The sequence below is a fragment of the Marmota marmota genome, unplaced genomic scaffold, assembly GCF_001458135.2.
Source record: "Marmota marmota marmota unplaced genomic scaffold, marMar, whole genome shotgun sequence".
Classification (NCBI taxonomy): domain Eukaryota; kingdom Metazoa; phylum Chordata; class Mammalia; order Rodentia; family Sciuridae; genus Marmota; species Marmota marmota.
The window spans coordinates 12,485,264-12,512,875 of NW_026000174.1; the positions used below are offsets into that span (position 1 = coordinate 12,485,264).

Here is a 27,612-nt window from a genome sequence, read left to right on the forward strand (position 1 = left end):
ATTGTGTTGCATATGGATTTCCAGTTTTCCAAGCACCATTTGTTGAAGAGGTTATATTTTCTCCAAAGTGTGTTTTTGGCAACTTTGTCTAATGTAAGATAACTATACTTATGTGGGTTTGTCTCTGTGTCCTCTATTCTATACCATTAGTCTGCAAGTCTATTTTAGTGCCAATACCATGCTGTTTTTGTTACTAGTGCTTTATAGTATAAGAGCACTATAAGTGCTGTAGTATAAGAGCACAGTTTAAGGTCTGATATAGTGATGCCACCTGCTTTACTCTTCCTGTTAGGGATTGTTTCAGCTATTCTGGTTCTCTTATTTTTCCAGATGAATTTCATGATGCTTTTTCTATTTCTGGGATTTTGATTGAGATTTGATTTAAATCTGTATAGTGCTTTTGGTAGTATGGTCATTTTGACAATATTCTCTAACTCCATCCATTTACCTGCAAATGCCATGATTTGTGAATTGTGCTGCTATAAAAATTGTGCTAAAGAAAGAAATTAAAGAAGACCTTAGGAGATGAAAAGATCTCCTTTGTTTTTGGATAGATCTCCCTTGTTCTGTATCTAATGAACAGTAGAATACACATTCTTCTTAAAACTTTGTGGGACATTCTACAGGATAGGTCACAAAACAAGTCTAAATTTCAAAAATACCGAAATGATAAAACTAACTTCTCTGTCACAATGGAATGAAATGAGAAATTAATACTTGGAACAGAACCAGATAATTCACAAATATGTAAAAATTAAACAACCATTGAGTCAATGAAGAAATCACAAGGGAAATCAGAAAATACTTATGAGAAGAATGAAAACAAAAATACAACATTCAAAAACATATGGGATATGAAATTTATAGGTGTAAACATTGAAATTAAAACAGAATGATGTTGGAGCCGGGCGAGGTCGCATGTGACAATACTATCAGTTACTTGGGAAACCCTGAAGTGGGAGGATCACTTGAACCCATAGGTTCAAGACCAGCCTGGGCAACATGATAGACTTCCTTTAAAAAGAGGAAGAATATCTGAATGCCCTAATTTTGCTTTTTTTTAAAAAATAGGTACTAGGAATTGAACCACTGAGCCACATCCTCAGCCCTTTTTATATTTTTATTTTGAGACAGGGTCTAGGTAAATTGCTTAGGGCCTTATTAAGTGGCTGAGGCTGGTTTTGAACTTGTGATCTCCTTGCCTCAGCCTCCCAAGCCACTGGGATTACAGGTATGCACACCAACCATGCTACCTAACTTTGTATTTTAAGAAACTATAAAAAGATTAGAAATCAAAACAAAAAGCTAGCATTAAGAAATAAAATAATAAAGATGAATAGAGATAAACAAAACAACGAATCAAGGAAAACAAAAATCAGTTCTTTAAAAAAGATCAACTGATTGTGAATTGAGCTGCTAAAAACATTGAGGTGGCTGCATCACTGTGGTATGCTGATTTTAAGTCCTTTGGATATAGACTGGGAAGTGGGATAATTGAATCAAATGGTGGTTCCATTCCAAGTTTTCCAAGGAATCTCTACACTGCTTTCCAAAGTGGTTGTACCATGTTGCAGTCCCACCAGCAATGAAACAGCGTACCTTTTCCCTCACATCCTTGCCAGCACTTATTGTTGCTTGAACTGTTGATAATTGCCATTCTGACTAGAGAGAGATGAAATCTTAAAGAGTAGCTTTGATTTGCATTTCTCTAATTGCCAAGAGATGTTGAACATTTTGTCATATATTTGTTGATTGATTGTATGTCTTCTGTGAAGTGTCTGCTCATTTCCTTAGCCCATTTATTGATTGGTATTTATTTATTTTGGTGTTAAGGTTTTTGAGTTCTTTGTATATCTTAGAGATTATCTGATGAGTGTGTGGTAAAGATTTTCTCCCATTCTGTTGGCTCTCTCTTCTCTTTATGATTGTTTTCTTTGCTACAAAGATGCTTTTTAGTTGGAATCCACCCATTTATTGATTCTTGATTTTATTCCTGTGCTTTAAGAGTCTTGTTAAAGAAGTCAGGTCCTAAACTGACATGAAAATTTGGGCCTGCTTTTTCTTCTATTAGAGCAGGATCTTTGGTCTAATTCCTAAGTCCTTGATCCAAGGACTAAATTCTGGAACCAACCTAGATGCCCTTCAATAGATGAATGGATAAAGAAACTGTAATATATATACACAATGGAATATTACTCAGCCTTAAAGAAGAATGAAATTATGGCATTTACAGGTAAATGGATGGAGTTGGAGAATATCATGCTAAGTGAAGTGAGCCATGTCCCAAAAAACCAAAGGCAAAATGTTTTACAATAAAGGGGGGGGGGAATGGAGGTATTTTGAATTGGGTGGAGGAGAGGCTTGTGCGGAAGGGAATGCGTGGAGGGAGGGGAGATGGTGGAATGAGATGGACATTATCACCCTATATACAGGTATGATTGCATGAATGGTGTGACTCTACATCATGTACAATCAGAGAAATGAAAAATTGTCTTCCATTTGTGTAAAAAATAAAATTAAGAAGAAAAAGATCAATTAAATAGAAAAACAAAAATGCAAATAACTAAAAATCAGAAACAAAAGGACATTATTACAGATTGTATAGAAATAAAAATGACAGTTATGAAAATATGAGAACTGTATGCCGACAAATTAAATAATCTAGATAAAATGGACATATTCCTAGAAACACACAAATTGTCTAAATTGACTAAGGAACACACAAAAAAATCTGAAGACATGTATTAACAAGGAAAAAAAGACAAATAAGTGATTTAAGAACCTCCCAAAAAGTTCAGGACTAGATAGCTCCACTGGCGAATTCACACAAATATTTAAGGAAGAATTAGAGACTCTTCAAAAAATACAAGAAAATACTTCTTTTCACATTTTATGAGGCCATGCCAGTATTACCTTGATTCTAAAGTCAGATAAACAGATCAAAGGTAAAGAAAATAATATTATAGTATCTCATAAATATAGAAGCAAAAAAAGTCAACAAACACTAACAAACTGAAACTAAAAGTATATAGACCATGAGGATTAAAGAAAGGATTACAGACCATGACCTCATGAGATTTTCTCAGGAATGGATGGGTGGTTCCACATACAAAAAACCAATCAATATAATATACCACATTAAAATAAGAAAGAACTAAAACCACAAGACCATCTCAGTTTTTACACAAAAGAGAATTTGACAAAATATAACATCCTTTCATGATAAAAACATTCATAAAACTAGGAACAGAAAGGAATTTCCTAAATATGATTAGGAGTATTTATGAAAAAGTCCAAGCTAATATCATATTCAATTATAAAAGACTAAATGCTTTCCCTCTAAAATGAGGAACAAGACAAGGATGACGGCTTTCACCACTGCCATTCAATGCTGTGCTGTTTAAGTTCTATCCAGAATAGGCAAGAAAAATAAAAAGCATCCAAATTGGAAAGGAAGAAATAAAACTATCTCTATTCACAGACAACAGAAACATGATCCAATATACAGAAAATCCAAACAATCTGTGAAAGAAATTAGGAAAATCATTCCACTTATAATAATATTCATAGGATAAAATATATGGCAATAAACTTAACGAAGGCAATACAAAACTTGCACATTAAAAATTACAAAACACTGTTAAAAGGAATCAAAGAAGACCTACATAAATGGAGAAAGGAAAAAAAAAAGAATCACAGGAAGATTTCTCATTAATATGACAGCAATAAAGATCTGAAGAACTTCAGACCTCATCATCAAACAGATATGCAGTCTAAGCAAAGAAGAGTGACTTGGGGCTCAAATGTGCACTCCTGGTTAGAGATGGTGATAGTTGTTCAAGGGCTGAAAGAGATTGATCAAAACAATGAGAACAAGATGACTACACCCTTTGACACAGAGACATTCCCCTTGGCTGAAATATATAATAAAGTGAAAGCAGCCTACTAAAGAGTCCTCCAGATAACAGTGAGGGATAGAACCATTTCAACAGACTGGAAAGTCTCAATACAGAAATACAGGAAGCATGAGAAAGCAATGAAAGAAAATGTCTCCAAATGTCGACAGCCCCCCAACAATGAAGTAGATAAAATGCTGAAGTATTTAAAAAGTTGATGGAATGATCAAGGAACTAAATAACATCTAAGGAATGAGCTTTAGAAAATACAGGAGGTGAAAGATCAATAAAGACACGGATATTCTGAAAAAGAACCAAATAGATACCCTGAAAACAAAATCAAACCAAATTAATAATTCAATGGAAAGTATCACTCATAGATTAGATCATGCAGAAGACAGATTTTCAGGCCTGGAAGACAGGGCATATAATCTTGAAAACTCAGTCTTAAAGTAGAGACAATAAGAGACCAAGGACAGAATACTCAGGAAATCAGAGACAAAATTAAGAGATCAAAATTAAGGAGTGCTGAAATTGAGGAAGACAATGAGATACAAACTAAAGGCATGCATAACCTTTTCAGTGAAATATCAGAAAATTTTCCAGCTCTGAGAATGAAATGGAAATCCAAATACAGGATGCATTCAGAACCCCAAATAGACAAGATCAAAAAAGATCTTCTCCAAGATACATTGTAATTAAAATGTCTAATATACAGAACAAGGATAGAATTTTTAAAAGCTACAAGAGAAAAATGGCAGGTCACATTTAGAGGTAAACCAAGACAAATCACTAAGCCCAGAGGTCTTGGAATAATGTATACCAAGCTCTGAAAGATAACAATTGCCAAACAAGATTGCTTTTCCCAGCGGAGCTATTCTTCAAAACTGAAGGTGAAATAAAATCTTTCCAACCTCAGCATAAACTAAAAGAATTCATGACCACTAAGCCAACATTACATAAAATACTTTTTTTTTTAAAGAGAGAGAGAGAGAGGCAGAGAGAGAGGGAGAGAGAGAGAATTTTTTAATATTTATTTATTTTTTTAGTTATTGGCGGACACAACATCTTTGTTTGTACATGGTGCTGAGGATCGAACCCGGGCCGCACGCATGCCAGGTGAGCGCGCTAACTCTTGAGCTACACCCCCAGCCCCATAAAATACTTTTTTTTAAAAAAATATTTTTTAGTTGTTGATGGACCTTTATTTTTTATTTATTTGTATGTGGTGCTGAGAATCGAATCCAGGGTGTCACACATATTAGGCAACCGCGCTACCACTGCGCCATAACCCCAGCCCCTACAGAAAAAACTTTACAGAAATATTTCATGCAGATGAAATACAAAGCAAACTTCATAGTCAGCAAATGAATGAATCTCACTAGAAGAGTAGCTAAGAAGAGTCAAATTTGAATAAAGCATCACAAATAAACCACAATGGCAGATATTAATAATCATCTCTCTAGAATGTTCTCAACTATCCAATTAAAAGACAGACTGACAGAGTGGATTAAAAAAACAGGATACAACCACATGTTGCTTACAAAGGGCTTAACTCATAGGCAAAGACATTCATAAGCTGAAGGTGAAAGGATGGAAAATGGAGTCTGAAAACAAGCAAAAGTAGCTACTCTTATATCTGACAGAGCAGAATTCAAACCCAAATTAATAAGAAGACACTAGGAGGGCTAGAGTGCTTGGCTAGCATGTGTAAGGCACTGGGTTTGATCCTCAGCACCACATAAGAATAAATAAAATAAAGGTATTGTGTCCCATCTACAACTAAAAAAAAAAAAAAAAAAAGACAGATCTACAAAAGTCACTTCATATTGATAAAGGGGACTATCCAATAAGAGATATAATAATTAAAAATATTTATGCCCCAAATGTTGGTGCGCCTACTTGCATAAAACAAACACTACTCAACATAGTATCAGAAAGATTCCACTATAATATTACTAGGTGATTTCAATATCTAGTAGGTCATCTAAATATAAACTAAGTGAGGACTCTTCAGACATAAAAAATAGTATTAATTAAATGGACCTAACAGACATCTATAGAGTATTTCATCCATCAATAACTGAATTCACTTTTTCCTCAGCTGTATCTGAAACTATCTCCAAAACAGGCCATATTTAAGGACACAAAGCAAATCTTCGCAAATACAAAAAAAAAAAAAAATGAGATAATTCCTTGCATCTTATCAGATCATAATGGAATGAAATTAGATATCAGTAACAAGACAAAAAACAGAATCCATTTAAACACATGGCGATTAAATAATACATTTTTGAAGAGGAATGAGTCATAAAAGAAATCAGGTGAGAAATAAAAATATTCTTAGAAACAAATGAGAACAGAGATATGACATATCAAAATATCTGGTACACTGTGAAGGCAGTTCTAAGAGGAAAGTTCACAGTACTACATTAAAAAAAAAAAAAAAAAGGTTCCCAATAAGCAATCTAATGTTATATCTCCAGGCCCTAGAAAAGCAAGAACAAATTAATTCCAAAACCAATAGAAGACAGGAAACAATTACAATTGTAGGTGAAACACAACAAAACAAACAAACAAACAAAAACATAAAAAAGAAACAAAAACAGAGAGAGAGAAACCCAGAATCAACAAAATTAGAGATGAAAAATGAGATATCACTGCAGACATTGCTGAAATCCAGAGGATTTTGAAGATTTATATACCAATAAATTGGAAAACCCGGAGAATACTAACAAATTTATAGACCTACTCAAACTGAACCAAGAGGATACAGAAAACCTAAACAGACCAATATCAAGCAACAAAATTGAAGTAATAATGAAAAGTCTCCCAACAAAGAAAAGCCCATGACCAGATGGAGTCTCAGCTGAGTTCTACCAGAATTCTAAAGAAAATGCCAATTCTCCTCAAATTATGCCATAAGACAGGAGAGAGAACACTCCGAAATTCATTTCATGGAGCCAGAATCAACCTGATACCAAAATCAGATAAAGACCCATCAAGGAAAGCAAACTATGGACCAATATCCATGATAAACATTATTTTAATCAGCTTTTTTGCCTCTGTGATTAAAAGACCCAACCAGCACAATTAGTTTCAGAGGTCTCAGTCCATATCCAGCTGGTTCCCTTCCTTGAGGCTCGAGGAAGACTGAATATCTTGGCAGAAGAGTATGGCAGAGGGAAGCAGCTCACATGATGATCAGACAGCAGAGAATGAGCTAACTATGCTATATGCATTTATGATTATGTCAAAATAAACCCCACTATTATGTACAAACTTAATGCACTAATAAAAACAAAAAATAGAAAAATAGTTATTTTTAAAAAATAAGATGGCAATACTCCTCAAAGAAATCTATGGATTCAATATAATGCTTATCAAAATTCCAAAGGCCATTTTTGCAGGAATGGAAAAGTTAGTTCTTAAATACATATGGAATCCAAAGACCTCTGAATAGCCAAAACAATATTAAAAAGAAGAACAAAGTTTGAGTACTTATATTTCCCAATTTCAAAGCTTATTATGATATTGGCATAAGACTATGACATATGGACCAATGGAATAGAAATAAAAAACCACAAATAATCCATGGCCAATTGATTTTCAACAAGGGTGCCAAGGCCATTCAAGGGAAAAACAATATAAAAATTACCTCAGAAATGGAACAAAGGCCTAAATATAAAAACTAAAACTATTTATTATAAGAAAACAAGGATAGATCTTTATGACATTGGGTTTGGCTGGAGATTTTAGATATTACACCAAAAGCACTAGGAACAACAACAAAGACAAATTGGACCTCATCAAAATTAAAAACTTTTCTGAATCAAAGAAAAGAATATAAAAGATCTATTTTAATTGCTTCCTCTTCAACCCATTAATGAAAGAGAGATTCATAATCCAGAGTTATGGGATTGGTTAAACACTTAACACTTGACTCTGGACAAAGGAGATTGGTCACAGAATATGAATGACATGTACTCCCAGCCTGGGGAACAGAACACCACATACCATACATGGGACTCTAATTGGGAAGAGTGAACAACAGGGTACAATGGTATGAGTAGGTCAGAAACTTAATCTCTAAGACAACAGTATTGGAAGGTGGGGCCTTTTGGGAGGTGATTTGGTCATAAGGGCTTTGCCCTTATGAAAGAATCAGACATTATAAAACAGCTTGATGGAGAGAGTTTGGTCCCCTTTCATCTCTTCTGTCTCTCTTATATGAGGACAAGATATTCCTCCCCTCTGAAGGATTCAGCAAGAGGGCATGGTCTTAGAAGCAGAGAAAGCAGCTCTCACTGGACCGTGAACCTGTTGCCACCTTGATCTTGGGACTTCCCAACTTCTACAGCCAGGAGAAATAAATTCTGTTTATAAATTATATAGTGTATAGTATTTTGATAGAGCAGCATGATCAGACTAAGACATAGGGTCTGTCTAAGACCAGCTTTTAAAATTTTAATTTGTTATATATGACAGCAGAATGCATTACAATTCACATTATACATATAAAGCACAATTTTTCATATCTCTGATTGTATACAAAGTATATTCACACCATTTGTGTCTTCATACCTGTTCTTAGGATAATGATGTCCGTTTCATTCCACCCTCATTTCTACCCCCGTGCCCCCTCTGTTCCCCTCTTACCCCTATGCCTTATCTAGAGTTCGTCTAATCTTCCCATGCACCCACTTCCCAACCCCACTATGAATCAGCCTCCTTATATAAGAGAAAACATTCAGCATTTGGTTTTTTGGGATTGGCTAACTTCACTTAGCATTATATTCTCCAGCTCCATCCATTTACCTGCAAATGCCATGATTTTATTCTCTTTCATTGCTAGACAGACAAGCTTTATAGTATCAAAAGTAGAGATTACCCCTGCTTCCAGAAGGAGGATGTGATTGGTGTATTTCAGTGATTTCCTAGCTAGCAGGGGAACTGAAATGCAAGGCCTTTCAGAAGTCCTCACAGTTTCACCAGACATCAAGGCAGTATGTAATACCTTCATTTTAGGCCTTAAACTGTAACAAAACCCAAGAGAATGGGAGAAAATATTTGCAAATCATACATCTGATAAGGGCCTAATATTAAGAATACATAAAGATGCCTAACCACTCATCAACAAAAAAGAGACAAACCAATTAAAAAATGGACAAAAGATTTGAACAGAGATTTCTCCAAAGAAGATATCTGAACATCCAGTAAGCATGTGAAAAGCTACAAACATCATTATTCAATAATATAAATAAAAACAGAACAAAAGATACCGCATCACATCTGGAAATACAAAATGGTGCAACTGCTAGGAAAACAGTTTAATGATTCCTCAAAAAGTTAAATACAGAATTGCTGTATGACTCAGCAATTTCATTAGTAGGCATATACTCAAAAGAATTGAAAATAGGTACTCAAACAACTGTATGTAAACACTCATAGCAACAGCAATAGTATTCACAATAGTCAAAAGGTGGAAATAACCCAAATGTCCATCAAGAGATGAATGAATAAACAAATGTATACACACTGAATGGAAGATTATTTGACTATAAAAATGAATGAAGTACTGATTAGGCTACAACATGGATGCATCTTGAAAACATTAAATACTAACTGAAAGAAGCCAGAAACAAAAAGGTCACATATTGTATGATTCCATGTATACAAAATATCTAGAATAGGAAAATACAGAGAGACAGAAAGCAGAATGGTGGTTGCCAGGGGCTGATGGAAGGCTAGGGATTAGGGAGTAACTGCTTAATGGATACAGGGTTTTCCTTTGGAGTGATAAAATTGTTTTAGAATTAGACAGAGGTTGCACAATACTGTGAAAGTACTAAATGCCACTAAATTATATACTTTAAAATCTTTAATTTTACGTTATGTGAATCTTGTCTCCACTTTTAAAAAATGAAAGACAAGAAATTCAGGTCCTCAGTTTTATTTGTTTTTGAAACTGAAAAGAACACTGGGCTCAAAATCAATCACAACACTGAAAAAGGCACTGATTTAAACTATACATGTGCTTCTTAGCTGAGAGCCTTGGTAGACCAGATATGGATTTATTCCTTAATCTCTCAGAAGACTGGCTCCCACCCCCTTTTGTGGATACCAAAATCTGAGATTTTCAAGTCTCTTTATAAAATGGCATTGTATTTGCATATAACATATGCACAACCTTCTATATACTTTAAATAATCTCCAAATTATTTATAATACCTAATGCAATGTTACTGCTATATAAATAGTTGCTATATGGTATTATTTAGTACAGACATATTTCTCCGTGGCTTATTTCTAGTCTAATTTTGGTGGAATTCCTGGATGCAGAATCCATAGATACCAAGGGTGGACGGTAGTACTCTAGTACTCATTTCCTCCACAGGTGCCTACCCATTCCTCTTTCCATCCCTCCACTTTCCTTCTAACTAGCACTTTCCTAAGTAACGCTTAAAGATTTCATTTCTTTATGCCATGAACAAAACATTCTTTCAATATAAAATGTAATTCTTAACCCTAACTGCACAGTAGAATCACTTCAGAAGTTTTTAAAAAATACCTAAAATCCCTATACTGGATCACAATTTCTGGGGAAAGGCCAGGAATCTGGGTATCAGATCATTTTTAGAAGCTTCCCAGATGACTTTAATGTGCAGCCAGTGATGAGAATAAGGTCTTAGGTTATTCTATATCCCTTTTCCCTTTAGCCTAGTGTGGTGTTTTCTAAATTCCAGTTATTCACACACCAGCATAAATCCAGAAATTTAGTGTTTTTCTAGAAATTTAGCCATTTACTTTAATTTTAAATACTTGTCTATTTTCTCTAGTGTTGTTCTTTTTTTCATTCTCATACTGGTCATTTTGCCTTGTCTCTTCGGTTTCTAAATTAATCCTCTTAAAGGACTTATCAATCTAGTTGACTTTGGGTCTAGAACTTTTGCCTTTACTATTTTCCCCATTGCACAATTATTCATTTAATTTCCAGTTTCATCTTTATTATTTGCTTCCTTTTACTTTTCAAACGCTACTTTGACTGTTCTTATGTGGCTTTAGATAGAGAATTAAATGATCTACACCTTACAATTTTGACATGCTATATTCTCATTGTCATTCAGTTTAAAATTTCCTTTTATTTGAAATGTTTTGAGACCCAGAATAACCATTTTTGGCATATGTGCCATGTGTGCCAGGAAAATGTATCCTAAAACCGTCTGTTGCAATATTCTTTATACATGCTAGGTCTACTTTAGTAATTGTACTGTTCAAATTTTTAAAATATTAATTTTTGCCTGCTTCTTTCTAATAATAGTTAATGAAAGAAAATTTAAAGTCCTCTACCATTAGATTTCCTTGTAGTTGTGAATTTTTGTCTATATTTCAAGTTATATTTTTAGACAGATAAATATAAATATTTAGAATTGACTGTACTGTCATAAAATGCCCCACATTATTTAAATTCCTTAAATTTTACTTTGTCTAATATTTGTATAATTATATTAGCTCTCATTTGGATAATATTTCTTTCAATATTTTTTTCAATACTCTTGAAAGCAGGATAAGTTTACTTTTTTATTTAGTGTGACAACATTTTTAAGAATATCAATATCATTTTCATTTAAGGTAATTACATGATAAATTTCGGTTTATACCTGCAAATTTACTGTTTTCCATTTATATCGCAGAAACATAAATCATGTTTTTTTATTTAATGTTCACTTTTTTTCTTTTCTTGCCTTCCATTAATAAATCAAGTATCAATTTATCTCCTTTACAAAATTTTGCTTGCACAAAACAACTCTTTTAGTGGTTATGAGATTACAACATGCATCCTTGATTTATCAGAGTATAACAAATTACTATCTTTGCCACTGTCTAAGGAAAGCTAGAATATTAGAGTACTTTAATTCCATTTTACTCCATCTTATCTTTTGTCTTAGAATCATGCATTATAATGATTCTATATACACTTTGTGTATGGGTGTCTTATATTCAATAAGACATTACTAATTTGTTTCATACTCAAAATTAATTTCAATATACTTGTATTTATACTTTCTGTTGCTTTGTTCCTTCTTGCATGTCCGTTTTTCTGGTTTTTCGTCAGTATATCGTTTAGTCTACACTTCAGTATATCGTTTAGTCTACACTGTGTATAGAATTATAAGTTGGCAATGATTTTCTTTTAATACTTTAAAATGTCATTGTATCACCTTTGTACCTTATTTCTTCTGAGAATGTAGCTATTGGTCTTATTATAAACCTTTTGGTAATAGCATGTCTTTTTCTCTTTAGTTGCTTTTAATATTTTCATTTTGTCTTGTGTTTTCAGCTGTTTAAATATTCCTATGTATGTTTTCTTGATCGTTATTATGTTTTATATTTAGTGTTTTTTGAAAACTGATTTTTGTAAACTGATTTCTTTGGTTAAATTTGAATATTCTCAATCATTATCTCTTGAAATACTGTGTTTACCTGGTGCTCTTTCCACCCTCCCTATGACCACAAATACACATATATTAGACATTTCTACTGAGTCCTACATGTCTTGCACTTTATATTCCATCTTTTTTGCTCTTTGTGCTTTGGTCAGAATACAGATGTTCCTTGACTTACAATGATGTTATCTTCCACCAAATCCATCATAAATTAAAAATACTGCAAATTGAAAATGCATTTAATACACCTACCAAACATCATAGCTTAGTAATACAGAACACTGTAGAATATCAGCTGTTACCCTCTTAATCTTGTGGCTGCTTGGCAGCTACAGCTCACTGCTGCTGCCCAGCTCACACAAGAGAGTATCACACTGCATATTTCTAGTCTGGGAATACATTAGGAATTAAAAATTCTAAATACAGATTCTACTGCATGAATATTGCTTTTTACACCATTGTAAAGCCAAAAAATTATCATTTGAATTATTGTAAATCAGGCACTCTTCATATTTTTTTACTGCCCTATCTTCCAGTTACTGATCTACTTTTCACTTATGTTCAATGTGCTGCTAAGCCTTTTATCCTTTTCCTACTTGTCTCTCTGACAAATCTTTTAATCATTTCACTTATTGAGTGACAGGCAACAGGTATTGTGAATATTTACAGAGTATAAGAGACTGACCCTCAACAAAAGTAAAGCAAATGAGTCAGTTTTGCTAACATCAGCAATTTTTTGAAGTATAGGACTTGAACCACTAGAATCTAAATGAATAACTGTATTATATTTAAAAGAAATGGAGTCTACACCCATACCACCCTGCATGTGTCCGATCTCATCTGATCTTGGAAGCTAAAAGAAATGGAGCACTTAACCAAATTTATATAAAAATTGCCAGATTTAGGTCACATTTTATATTTTTAATATAACCCATGTTTCATCTAGGCTTCATTTTAAAAACATGAAAAAAAAAAAAAGACACTTACTCTCTCTCCTTTTCAGTCAGCTTGTCATTGATATTATCTTTGATTGTTGATCTAGACCCCTTATGAATTATAGGATATCTGAGGGGCACTTGTAGGAAAAAGGAAATCATGGAGACCAAATGTGCAGTGTAACCAAGGGCAACAGCAATGCTTCCATCATCTTTTGCTGTAAATTCGAAAGCAGAGGAAAAGAAAACAACCATTTACCTTATAAATGTAGCTATGAGATAATAATAAATTCCTTATAAATGTTACCTTATAAATGTAGCTATGAGATAATAATAAATTAATTTCAAAGGAGATTTATAAAAATAAATGACAAATAAGATATTAATCACTTATCTAATTATATAAATTTTATACAAATCTAAACACATTTTAGACTTGAAACTTTATCTACTATCTATATTTAAAAGTATTTCTCACTAATTAAATGATCACATTTACAGACATATACCTTAAGCAAGAGTTCTTAGTATATCCAAATACCTATTACTTCCTTTCTGAGCATTTTTAAAAGGGGAATTAATGCTTGAAACTATTACATAATGTGAAAATTAGTTTCAGAGGTTTAACACTATACAATTATTTTATATATTATTCATTAACAACTTTCTAAGCAATATAGTTATAGTATTGTGCTATTATGCAACATTGATTCTGAAGTGAAGTAAAACAGCATGGTATATTCCTTATAGGATATGTTTATTTATGTGAGAAAGGGTTACATGAATAAATCTATGATATTTGAGAATGGACTAAAAGAAAAAAAATATTTTATTTATTTATTTTTGGTACCAGGGATTGAACCCATGGATGCTCTACCCTGAGCCATATCTCCAGTCATCTCCAGTTCTTTTTAAGACAGGGCCTTGCTGAGTTGTTTAGGGCCTCACTAAGTTGCTGAGGTTAAGCTCTGAACTTGTAATCCTCTTGCCTCAGCCTTCTGAGTCACTGGTATTACAGGTGTGTGCCTGGCATGATAAAAATATTTTAAACAGCAAAAGTGAAAAGTCAAAAACTTAGTGAGACCCCCCAAGCAACTTAGTGAGCTCCTGTCTTTAAATAAAATACAAAAAAGGGATGGAGATGTGGCTCAATGGTTAAGTGTCCCTGGGTTTGATCCCCAGTGGGGGAGAGAGGAACCCACACTGTTTATACACTAACCTATGTATGCAATTTAGGTGGAAGTTATTGCTAAAACATGTTTGTGTCACACAGTTAAACATAAGCATGTAGCTTCTTAAAAAGCATAATTACATTATAAAACTCATTATCCAGATTTCTGCCCCTACCTATCAAGGGATAAATGATGAACTTAGAATAATGCAACAGAAAGTTTTGAACTTCCCCAGAAGGAAGGAAAAAGTAACTGCTTGGTATACAGTATTCCTAAAATAAGTTATAAAGTACACACACACACACACACACACACACACGTACTTGCACATACACTCCTACTAAAAGATTTTACATTAATCTGGACTAGCCCAGCTCTCTAGAGAAGAAGGGCTAAAATGATTGCGATGACCATGGCTTGATCATTCCCTGAGCTCTAAGGGCACCTTCAACTTCAATTATTAATAATACTTTTCATATCCTTTTGTACTTATATTTAATTATCTAAGCTCTGCTTTCTTATGGTAAGGATGTTACTACAGCTATCCATTGCTCAGTGAATTCTCTACTCTTGTTACCATAATTGACTGCTGGGTTCTCTTTGATCATCTAATAAAAAACAGGCTACTTTTACAACTATATATATTTCTTCTGTCCAGAATCAAATGTAGTACCTTATATTTGAAAATAATTCATTCACCAAGAACTACTAAACTAGATATTTTTTTTAATGCCATTTCATTCATTTTACAGATAAAACAAGGCTCAAAGAGATTAAGGAAGCTGTCCAAAGTAATACAGCTAGTAAATAAGTTGGCCTGATGCCAAATCCTCCATCCTTACTACTACTATATCAGTTATATCATCCTGTCTTAGAACTTTAAATCCATCCTTACTACTACTATATCAGTTATACCATCCTGTCTTAGAACTTTAAAGTTAAAAAACTAATATGCCATAATTTAACTTGGGAGCTTGGGATATGCCAAGCTTATAAAACTCATGTAATTACTTCATACTTTTCTAGTAAGGGCAAAGAATACACAAAAATCTGAGTACTTGATGATCTGTATAGTGCTTGACAGAAAAGGGGTTTCTCAACCCATGTTTGCCATTCTTTCAAAACAAACTCATGAAAACAAAAATCTAACAATATTCATTTGACCACTAAGTCATGTCCTCACTAGCTAGAATACTATATTTAGAAACCACGTCCTTTTGCCTCAGTCTGTCCCAAGTACCTTGATTTATATTCAACACTGTGCTTCTATCAAAACCTGTATGTCACACTACCTAAGAAACTAAAATTATGAATTCATCATCCAATAATATCAGAGCTAGGAGAAACCTTAGAAACCACTGAGTCTGCCACTATTAATTTAGGAGAAAAATGAGGTCCAGGGGATATGGCTTGGTCAAAGTCATATAGGTAAAAATCACAGTGATGGAAGTGGGAGAATTGCATCCACACCTCAGACTATCTCTGCTCCAAAAATACCTAGGTCTGGTGGCACAGCTGGGACTGTGAGTTCTTTCCCAGGTTGCAGAAACATGCTTCCTACTTTCTGTAAAGAACAGAGCTTACCAAACTAAAAATATTTCTATGAGTAAAAGGACTTTAAGAATCTTTAAGAATCTTCTTTAGAAGGAAGAGAGGAAGAAGAGGACTTAGAATAATGAAGGATAGTATTATGCAAAATTGGACTTTTCTATGTGTGCTTTATACGAGGTTTTTCCTTTCCAACATGACCTGACAGAAATGGATTTGAAAACCTCCAGAAAGCAACAAGAATCCTCTTCATCTGACTTCCACATAGGTCAAAAGAAAACTACGATTGTTTTAAAAAAATCTATCCAGTGCTAACCCCTCAAGCATCTACACTTTTTTCTCATACTACTAAAGGGACAATGCTAAAGAACCACATTTGCATATTTTGAGACTACATACACATCTTTCTTAAAAGAACAAAGAAGTGTTCTTTTAAAATTACCTCCCCCAATTAACAAAATAACTTTGCTTAAAATTTTAAAGATAAAATGGCATCTCTAAGAGAAGGCTACACATAGAAATCAAAACCCAAAAGGAAATAGCAAACAATGAAAATGAAATAATATTGGAAATCTGCTTTGATTCAAGTTATTCACACTCACCATTGTTGCCACAAGACTCCCCGCTCTACCTATTAAAAACCCTAGGTTGTTTCCCATTTCAGGCCACAGTGCTCCATCACAGCCTCACTGTTAAACACTGTGGTGTTGGATTTCCAATATTGAGGCTTTATATTAAAAAGCATTTTAAAGGGACCATGGGTGAAGCATTACAGGACTCAAGGGTATTGCAATACCCTCAAAAGGAAAACCACCTCCTGGTAGGGAAGTCACTTTCATCACCCCAAGACCACTGAGCCTCCTGTGGGAAAATGTGAGCTCATGTGGTTAATTATGGGTATTGCAGGCCATGCAACCTCAGATGTCACATTCTGTTGCCAATCACTTTAGCTAAAAAACCAAAAGGTTTAAGGTTTCCAGCATTTCAAGATCTGAAAGACTTTTTACCTGCCAAAGCCAAAACATGGCCCTCTTGGGTGTACTTTTCCAGTAAGCATTAATGACGTCCGTAACACCTAATGCAGAGCAGAGGTTTGTATTTCTTATACTGCTCTGAGGGTTAGAAAGGTCACAGATGATAGTTTTGTCGGTGAGAAGAAATTGGAGGGGGAATCAAGGTCCGGGGAAGAACAGGAACGAACTGTAAGACTCAGGTATGTGAAAAAGATACTAATTCAAACAATGTTTTAAGGGACTTAAAAACAAAACAAAAGCCCACAGTTTCCCCATAATAAATATTTCTGACTTGTGTTTTAAATATAGGAAGCCACTCAAGGCTGCAGCTGTTGTGTAATTTTTATGACAATAAATCCTACAAACACACAATGGCCATAACATAAATTAGTTCAAATGTTCCTTTGATTTATATGTTGGACAAACTATTAATATTCAAATGCATCCAAGTACAATAAGTGATCTAAAAGCTCTTACCATCCTGCCTTCCCAATCACTGAGGCAGCTGATTTGTTAAGGAACCAAGCACCCACTGATCCAGACAGGACAAAATATTTAAGACTCTAATCACTGCCACAGCATCTATGGAATCAGTCCATGTTCTCAATGAGACACTGTTTGACATATGGACTCTCCTTTCCAAGAAATCATGCCTGCATAAAGGGATACAGACACAGAAGGAAATCTGGGTCTCATTACCACAAAAGGCTCTCGTGTTATGGATTACTTAAAAACACACGCAAAAACATCGTTTTTTTTTTTTTTTTTTTAAGCTAAACGTCTTAGTCAATGGAACTCAGATGAATACCCTTCACAGTTTTCTTCCATTGTGTCCAGTTCTCTTTGTCATACTCTAACAAGAACTTACCCATCTGGAAAAGCACAATGAATGCTGTGTTGGGCCCCTATGTTGTAGTTTCCCAAATAGTATCAACCTATGCAGTATAAAGTCTACCCAGGAAAGTCTCATGAATAGCACAGGAGTGACCAGTTTGGAGTTCCTTCACTATAGTGTCTCCCAGTATGCAGCTGCTATAGAATACTAAAAAGTTGTCAGAGGCTTAGAAGAGGTTACTATTCAAAGCAAAGAAGGAAATGACACCATGGCAGGAATAATATAGAGTTTAGAATAAGGCACACTAGTGTTAACCTTAGCTTTATCACTGTTAATATGAGTCCTTGTAAAAATCAATCTCTCTGGGCCCCAAGTTCTTGTCTTTAAAAAAATATCTAGAGTAATTCCTTTCTTCACAGAGGCATTAATTCTCATAATTATGAGATTAAAGTAATAAATTTGAAAACATCATGCATGATGTCCCAAGTTACCACATTTCTGCTCACCCAACCTAAAATGTCCTCCTATGCTTCTTTCCCCAGGGGAACAGCTATTTCTTAAGATAGCTCAGGCATCGTCTTCTCTATAAAGTTTTCTTCATCCCCTCCTGGTAGAATTGATTATTCCTATTTCTTTGAGTCCCAAGTACCTGGTATAACCCTCTAAGTGCCTAACATAGAGTACGGATTCAGTAAATATTTCTTGACTGGTTTGATTACAAACATAATGCTCTCAATAAGACTATTATTCTCATTAACTTTGGATCAATGTCTTAATTTTCTTTGTTTATTCTCAGCACCTGCATAGCAGATAAGAAACAGGCACTCAACACATTTACCCATATTGAAGTGTCTTGCAGAGTGCTAAAATTAAAATTTTAAAGTCCAGTACTACTATACATGCTTCTTAAAATTTCTGATTCCTAGAAGTTATAGGGAATGAATAGGACCTTAGCATAAAATTAAACTTATTTTTATCTCCCATTTCATTTTTCAGCAACTGCATTAAAAGGTTACATTAATTTTTTAAAGGTTAGGGAGAATGTATATGGGCTTAATTAGGCATTCTAAATGTAGTATAAAAGCTATGAAAAACTAGGAAACAAGGCACTTGAAAGAAAAGGAAAATAGAACCAAGACCCTCCCCACCACCAGTAGATTAAAGTTAACAGACCACCATTACTGCTCTTCCGCTTCCCTTACTACTTTTACTACTTCTTCAAATAATTCTGTATTTAATAGTCAGAATGACTGTTATAAGCATTGCTCAGCTCACATCATTCTCCTTCTTGAAACCTGCAGGCGTTGCCCACTTCATTGAGAATAAAATGGAACTTCTTTAGTGTGACCTCCAGGTCCTGGATGACCCCTCCTTCCAGCGCTAACAGAACTCTTCACCTTGTTCACTGTGTTCTGGCCACGTAGATCTGGATGGTTTGATCTTTCCTTCATTCCTTTCCTTTCTCTCTACTTTTCAATGAATTCCATTATATTTATTGCATACCTCCTATCTGAGAAGTTCTTTCTAATGTGATCTCATCCCATCATCACAATGGATTAAAAATATAAACATGACCTCATTTTACAGGTAAAGAAATTAAGCTGCGAGATTACATGATTTACCTAAACGAAAATCTTTTCTCCCATACCCGTGGCCTGGGGTCTTTTTCAAACTTTTTCAGGTATGTCAAACTCATGCCTCCTCCATCATGACTTTTGTACTTAATGCTCTCTGTTCTAGGAATACCCCAAGCTGTAGTATAGTGGCTCCTTTTAGTCTTTAAGATTTCTGTTAAATGTTTCTCTTCAGAGAGGTCTTCTCTGATTGCTTTATTTAAAGGGGGTTTCTTCATTCTTTAAGATAATATATCCCTTGATTAAATGCTTATTAATTCTTATTTTCCTATTCATTGGTCTGTTTCAATAGGCTGTATGCTCCATGAAAGGAGAGATTTGCTTTTTCATTATTATATCCTCAAAATTCAGCACAGTGCCTGCCATATAGGTGTTCAACAAATTATTTTTTCAATGAATGAATGAGGAAAATGATGTGCCAATAGCTTCAAGAAGCCACAACTGTGCCCAAAATTAATACCAAAGCACATTTTGTGGGACCTATAGAAATCTGAAGGCAACAATGGCAACCAGATAAATCTTAGCTCTATCACCACCTAGCTCTGTAATCTTGAACAAGTCACTGAATACCACTTTCCTTATAGGCTTCCTTTGGTTTTGTGAGGATTAATATAAAGCAAAATCTCATGCTTTTACAAATACTGGTATATCTCAATTTTTACAAATATGTAAGACAGGTAGGATATAATATCCTCATACCATTGATTAGGAAATCAACTCAAAGGATACATACATGATTTCCTCCAAACTACATGGTTTCATGGAAGGGGAATCAGGAGTTGAACAAAGGTTTTCCAACTCTTGGTTTACCACTCTCTTTACATCATGACCCAACTACCTCTTGTAAAGGCTGAAGAGGATAATAAATTAAAACAGTCTTAAATGTTCAAGGACCACAAATATTAATAGTGTCTTTAAAGGGAAATGGAAGAAAATCCTGATCAAAACTAGTAAGGCTCCCTTCTTGTATAACTAACTACCCAAACAGGTTTAATATGTTAGCTCTGAGAATAATTTATAAAGATATTTAGTAGGTCTCAAGGCATCATTTATACTAAGGGAAAAGAAACCATTTTGAGAATCTTTTTTCCTTGGCATAGTTGGGGAGATTAGAAAACAGAAAAGATTTTAAAATGTAGGAATTATTGTAAATCATATTCCATAACACCTGTGTGTAAAAGGAGAGAAATGATAGTACAACAAATTAAACCTATGATAGCAGGAATGTCACAAAATTAAATTTGTAATACTTTTCAGGTTAGTAGAATAGAGCTTTGTAAAAAAAAAAAAAAGTACAGATAAATGTTTGCTTTTCTTCTGCTGCCAACCACATACAATTTTTCATGAAAATCAAATCAACAGGGTAGGGAGATTATTTGTATTCTTAAGAACCCAATTCCCTGATTTGCTTAAAGCTCATTTAAAAATGATTTGTTTTAAATTTCAAATGCAAATTACAATAATTAGTTTTCCAAAATTAAACCAAATATTCTGTTATATCTTCTATTAGTGAATATGACCTACATTCTTCTAAGTGGGAGGAGACAGAAGGTGCAAAAACACTTATGGACAAAGGGCCAAGCAAACAACATTTCAAGATATCTCTACCCTCATATATTACATACACCAAATCTTTAGAAGTAAAATAGAAATAAAGTACCTTGGAAATCCTCAGAATTAGGTAACTTGACACCGCATACAAAATAATCCTTATGCTCATTCTGTGAATTTAACCAAAAAATGAAATTAATTTTTTTATATATAAAGCAAAGAAACTTTAGTAGGTCACAGTTGACTTAGATATAATGCAGTCTTAGACTCTAAATATTATTATATTTGTTGAAACAGGGTGATGAGACATGATGATTCAATATTCTATCTTCCTGTAGTTATACATACTTTTTTTTTTAAAGAGAGAGTGAGAGAGGGAGAGAGAAAGAGAGAGAATTTTTAATATTTATTTATTTTTTTTAGTTATCGGCAGACACAACATCTTTGTTTTGTATGTGGTGCTGAGGATCGAACTTGGGCCGCACGCATGCCAGGCAAGCGTGCTACCGCTTGAGCCACATCCCCAGACCCTAGTTATACATACTTAAAATTTTCTATAATAAAAATGTTTAAGACATCATGTCTAGGGAAAACCATGAAATATTATTATCATAAAAATATTTTCCAACTGATTCTTATCTATAAATGATTTAACAAGATTCTGTGAGCAAGTTCAAATCCTGTTTGTCATTTTCTCTGAAAATTAGTCTTTTACATCAATTTTCATTGAGAACTATCAAATCTAAAAGATTCAGTTTTACAAAAAAGGAATCTGGGGCTGGGGTTGTGGCTCAGCAGTGGAGTGCTCGCTCAACACATGTAAGGCACTGGGTTCGATCCTCAGCACAACTTATCTAATTAGTTTTAGATAAAATAATTTAAGAAGCTAATTAAAAATGTAACATCCAGTCACCCCAGGAATATCTTAATGAACACCAATAAATATAAATGAATTAGCAATTATATTTTTGAGGCACTGTACATGCATCTGTAGGTAGATAACAGAAATGGTAGTAGTGGATAATCTGGTTAACTAAAAAGAGTATAAAGAAACAAAAAGGCATTTTTCTATGATGAATCCCATCTCACAACCAAAATGATATTAAAAAAAATTAAACAGCGGATGCTAATGCCAACTAAGTATTAATTTACATTTAAAACAGATACTAGCTCCTGAATGAGCCATAAGGGAGCATATGGGATTAAAACTAATGAGCTTTTCATTGAGAGCAAACTTCAAATGGAGATCATCTTTTCAAAAAGATAAATCTTTTCAGAAAATATGAAACTTACCAAATCAATAGGGTAAATGTAGGAAAGCTCAGAAAGTAACTGCCTACAACGAATTGTCAACTGAGCATTAGTCTTCAGAAAGAGTTCTCTAATGAGGAAAGAAAACAAGTACTTATTAGAAAATGTGATTGCAATTCACAATAGACAAGTTACAGAACCAACCCAGGTGTCTGTCAATAGATGAAAGGATAAAGAAAATGTGGGAATATATAACACAATGGAGTTTATTCGTCTTAAAGAGGAGGAGGAAGAGGAGAATGAAGTTATTTGCAGCAAAACAGATGAATCTAAAGAGCATCATGTTGAGCAAAATAAACTAGGCTCATGTTTTCTCTTGTATGTGTAGGCTAGAGAGAAAAAAAGGGATTTCAAAAAGACAGAACGGAGACCATGAAGATAGAGGAAGAGAATTAGGAGGAGGTTGGAGGGGAGGGCAAGGAGAGGGACTGGCAAATGAAATTACTCAAATTACATTATGTGCATGTACCAATATATCACAATAAAATATACTATTCTGTATAATATGTACCAGAAACATTAAAAAAAAACATGTATGCATGCTTTTTAAACATTTATTCTACACAGTTAATGCAGAAAAAGATTAAATGGTCTATAGGCCACAGAAAATTAAAAAGTAGAGGTACAAATAATACCCTGAACTCTCTCTAATATCAATTAAGCTAACTACAAAATGAGGGCTATAGTGTATGCCCAGCACCATGCTAAGGAATGTAAAGTGCACAAATAACAATTCACTGAGTACCTAGAGCTATACAAATGGCTTTATTTAATTATTTCAACAACTTTAGTAGGTTGATATTATGATGCCCATTTATAAATAAGGAAACAAGGTTTAAAGGGGCTGAGTAAACTGAGCAAGGTTTTGTAGACATTATTTAATGAGGCCAATTGATTTCAGGAAAGATCCATATGGTGCTTCTCAGAAAACAAACAACAACAACAAGAACAAAAACTATTCTTCATCCTATTACAATGTTACAAAAGTAACAAAGAACAAATAAGTAAACATCTGTAGCATGAACGACCCAGCTCTTTTCTTTAACTAAGAAATATGACCAGCAGGGCTGGGGAGGTAGTTCAATGCTAGAGTGCTTGCATGTCGGAGACCTTGGGATCCATCTCCAGGAAAAAACACACACACATGCACATACACACACACAAATATGACCAACATAAAATACTCATAGAATAAATTACCTGCTCAATTAAAAGACATCAAAAATTTAAGAACCAAAATAATGTAGAAGAAACTATAGGTCAAAGTGAAATGGAAAAGGTATAGAATGGAAAAGGTGAGGAACACTTTGATATAGTATGAAATACATATGGCCTTTGTTCTAGGTCCCAATCATAGAACACCTAAAACCCTAGGAATTTCCTAAGTGATAGGAGTATTGTTTTGTTATTCATTTAAGCCCACACTGATCATACCTAAGCTTATGACAATGAGGTGACTTAGGGTCACCTAAGGATAGAACTGGTCACTAAAAAGATCAATTAATTAGGGGGCTGGAATTTTCAGTCCTACCCACCAATCTCTTAAGATGATGATGAAGGAGATCAAGGCTGGAAATTGAGTGCTTTAAAACTTTTGAGCAAGATATGATAAGTTTCTAAATTGTGGAGGTACCCTGAGGAATGGCATACCAGAGTAGGCATAGAACTTCCCTCATACCTTGCCCAATGCCTCTCTCCTATCTGCCTGTTCATTTGTATCATCTGTAATAACCTTTATAACAAATCAGTAAACCTAAGTGTTTCCCTGAGTTCTGTGAGCCACTCTAGTAAATTACAAATTAATCAAACCAGAGGAGGGGTCTGTGGGAACCCAGTTAATTTAGAATCACAGGTCACAGTCTGGGTCTTGTGATTAGTATCTAATTGCAGGGTGGGGGGGTCTTGGGAACTGAGTATAGATAATTACATCTTCAGGCAGATAGTATAAGAATGGTATTAAATCATAGGATACCTGTTGGCATTTGCTGGAGAATCTGGCATTAAATGTTATATGTGAGAGTAGGAAAAGAACTGTTTCTCCTCTTATATAAACAGCACTGAAGATGTAATGGGATCTAGTTCTGGCTTTGCTAGTGAGCTGGACAGGTCAGTTCCCAGAGTTGCTTTCCTCTCTGCAAATTTGAGGATTAGGATAGATGGTCTCTATGTTTCTTTCCTGGTATTAATATTCTTGAATATTCAATTGTTAAGGTTTTTCAGAGAAAAGTGCAGGATGGAAAGACTCCAGGAAAGTGAGTCAAGATGAACAAAGGAAGTGAGGTGGCAATGAATTAATCATGAAATATGTTGGGAAAAACTATTAGCATCTTTCTATGTTAGGGAGCACCTAAAATTAACTGTAGTTGTATAATGACAAGTGACTGAAGCCTATGTGAAAAATGAGGAAAAGATTCACTATAGAAAGAAGAAAAAAATATGTTAAAAATAGTATTTTAAGAAGAGAAGTCTGAGAGCATCATGGAGGGATGACTATAAAGGTAGAGAAATCAAGGGTAGAGAAATTTTCAAAGTGCTGCTGAGGTAAACCAAATGAATTATCAAGAAGCAGGAGTGGGACAGAAGAAACTATTAAAGAAAAAAACTACAAGCTAAGCTGTATATAGATGACAGGAAGAAGATTCAAATATTATGCCATGGTACTGTGGCCCAGGGAATTTAGAACAGTGTCATATCTCTGATAAACTCAACCCTCATAGCAATTTTTCTCAGTGTTGAATTTACCTTTTTGCAGTGCACTCTTTCCTCAACTCATTTAGGGATTCCTTCTGGAGCTGAAGCTTGAGGTGCTCAGTTGAAAATGCGCTTCCTAGAAAGAGAGATGAAGGGAGACAAGTCCAGATATAACACTGCAGATAGGACTATGCAACCACAACCACACAGGTAGAGTCCAGTCCCCTGACAGTGAGAACGAAATAAAAAGAATGAGAAGGCAAAGCAGGCTGGGCATAGATGTCTGCAATTTTCACCTAAGTCTAGCCCCTAGCAAGAACCTAGCAGGGGGTCTAAAAATCTCTATCCATAATTTCTGGACTGATGAACAAGAAACTTGGATAAGATCTCAAAATTCAGGCTTCACTTAAAAAGAGAGTGGTTAATTTCTTTTCAGCCATAAATACTATATAAGAACATTACTGAAAATACAAAATGTAGAACAGGAAAAATTACTTGCATTTTAATTACTATAATACAGTTCATAAATATTAGTAGTTTCCATGAACTTTCATCTTGCTTTTAATACAAATAGTTTTAGTGAGAATCACAGGCTATAGGAAATATGTGTTCTGAATTTTCAATATTATGTCATGAGCATTCTTACATGTTGACAGTCCAAAGTCATGCCTATATAAAATTTAACTCCATAGATGCGAATTATAGGAAGATTCCACATTTTATCTGCTACCTTCATATCCCAATCCCATTACAGAATATTTAATTGCCTTTAAGTGTTTGCTTTAGATTTTTTTTTTTTAATTTTTTATTGTGGGTTGTTCAAAACATTATGCTTTAGATTTTTAATGATTAAAATTTCTGTTTATATCCCGGAATGTTGTGTTTATATCAGTTTTCGGAACCTCTATTTTTGTAATCATAAAATCCTTTTATATCTTCCTACTCTGAAAAAATGAGGGCCTCTTACATTCTTGACAGTCTAGGGTTGATTACAACTTAGGAGGTCCTCAAGCACAGAGAAACACACTTAGATCTTAACACAATATGTTTTATATTTTACAAAGGAGTTTAATTTTGTGAACTGTGACCCAATAAGAAAAAGATCCTCAACTCTCTGCATACCTCCTATTTTTACAGAGAAAAAAGAAAATTGGATAATTGACCAAAATACACAGTTTGGACCTGTTACAGTTTGAATGTGAGGTTTCCCCCAAAAGCTCACTTGTGAGATAATGCAAAAAGTTCAGAGGAGAAATGATTGGGTTGTGACAGCCTTAACCCAATTACTGAATTAATCCCCTGATATGGATTAACTGAGTGGAAACAGAAGGCAGGCAGGGTGTGGCTGGAGGAAGTGGGGCATTGGAGGCATGACTTTGGAGTATATACTTTGAATCTGCCAAGTGGAGTCTCTCCCTGATTTCTGATCATCATGTGAGCTGCTTCCCTCCACTACACTCTTCCACCATGATGTTCTGCCTCACCTCAAGCCCTGAGGAATGGAGCCTGCTATCTGTGGATTGAGACCTCTGAAATGGTGAGACCCCAAATAAACTTTTCTTCCTCTACAATTGCTCTGGTCAGGTCATTTAGTCACAGCAGCAAAAAAGCTGACTAAAACAAAACCTTAACACTAAATCCACCAACTTAAGCAGTTGTATCACATTTCTAAACACTCTTCTCATTTCTCAACTTTAAAGTTAAGTAAATAGAAAACTGCCCCTGAACACAACTTAATCAAGGACCACCACTTATCTTCTTTAGCCCTTACTATAATCCCTCCTAGACCTTTACCGTAATGACTTTTTAAGCATTTAGGTTGACACCCACACCTACATACTTTCAACAAACTAGTCTGTGAATTCTTCCACCAGTATAAAAATCTGCAGTATTACCCTTCATCCCAAATACATTAGGCTGCCTCAACTCTAACAGTGGTAGCAAAACCACAAATAGGGATCCAAGAGAGAATGGGCTTCAAAATACATATACATGTATTTTCCTCAATTTTGAAAATGGTAAAATCCTTGCAATTGTGGTAGAAAAGAAAATTAAATATAATTTCTAAGTAGCTAACAGGTTAATATGTCAACAAAAGATAAATGTGGATGAAAACTATAGGTGTTCTCTGTATTCTTTTCCTTGTAAATTTTCTGTAAGTCTGAAATGATTTTCAAATAAAAAGAGCAGATCCAAATCCAAAAAAGGGTCACTGGAGAGGCTATAATTTTCCATAGGCTTCATCAGATTCAAGGACTTAGAAATCACACTGGTATCATCCCTCCAACACATATCAAGTTCACTTTTCTGTTTAAAGGAATACAGTTCACTGGTTATAGGTTGAGTTCTGTAATAAAACTGAATTAAGTTGGGGTTAGGCTCAGGCAGATAAAAACTAAATATATGAAGATACCTCAGAAAACTCAACTTAAATTCTAAAAGGAAAAATACTACCGTGGAAATGATGTCTCTATGGAGGGTGTTTGATATTGTGTCCTTCTAAGATGTCACAGCTGGAAGCAATGATGTTAAAGTGGGTTCAATCCCCACCATCACCACCAAAAAAAAAAAAAAAAAAG

The 27,612-nt window shown here is 34.3% G+C and overlaps 1 protein-coding gene across 1 annotated transcript in view; it reads right to left on the reverse strand.

Annotated features, from left to right (window-relative positions):
• The window catches only part of Uvrag (UV radiation resistance associated), a 170,129-nt gene that overhangs the window by 115,280 nt on the left and 27,237 nt on the right, over positions 1–27,612 (reverse strand). The window contains exons 3-6 of the mRNA XM_048788040.1: positions 25,085–25,169; positions 22,325–22,412; positions 21,141–21,201; positions 13,331–13,496 (exon numbers count right to left, since the gene is read on the reverse strand). Of these exons, the coding sequence (XP_048643997.1) occupies positions 13,331–13,440 (110 nt within the window). The 5' untranslated portion in view covers positions 13,441–13,496; positions 21,141–21,201; positions 22,325–22,412; positions 25,085–25,169. The remainder of the gene's footprint in view (positions 1–13,330; positions 13,497–21,140; positions 21,202–22,324; positions 22,413–25,084; positions 25,170–27,612) is intronic.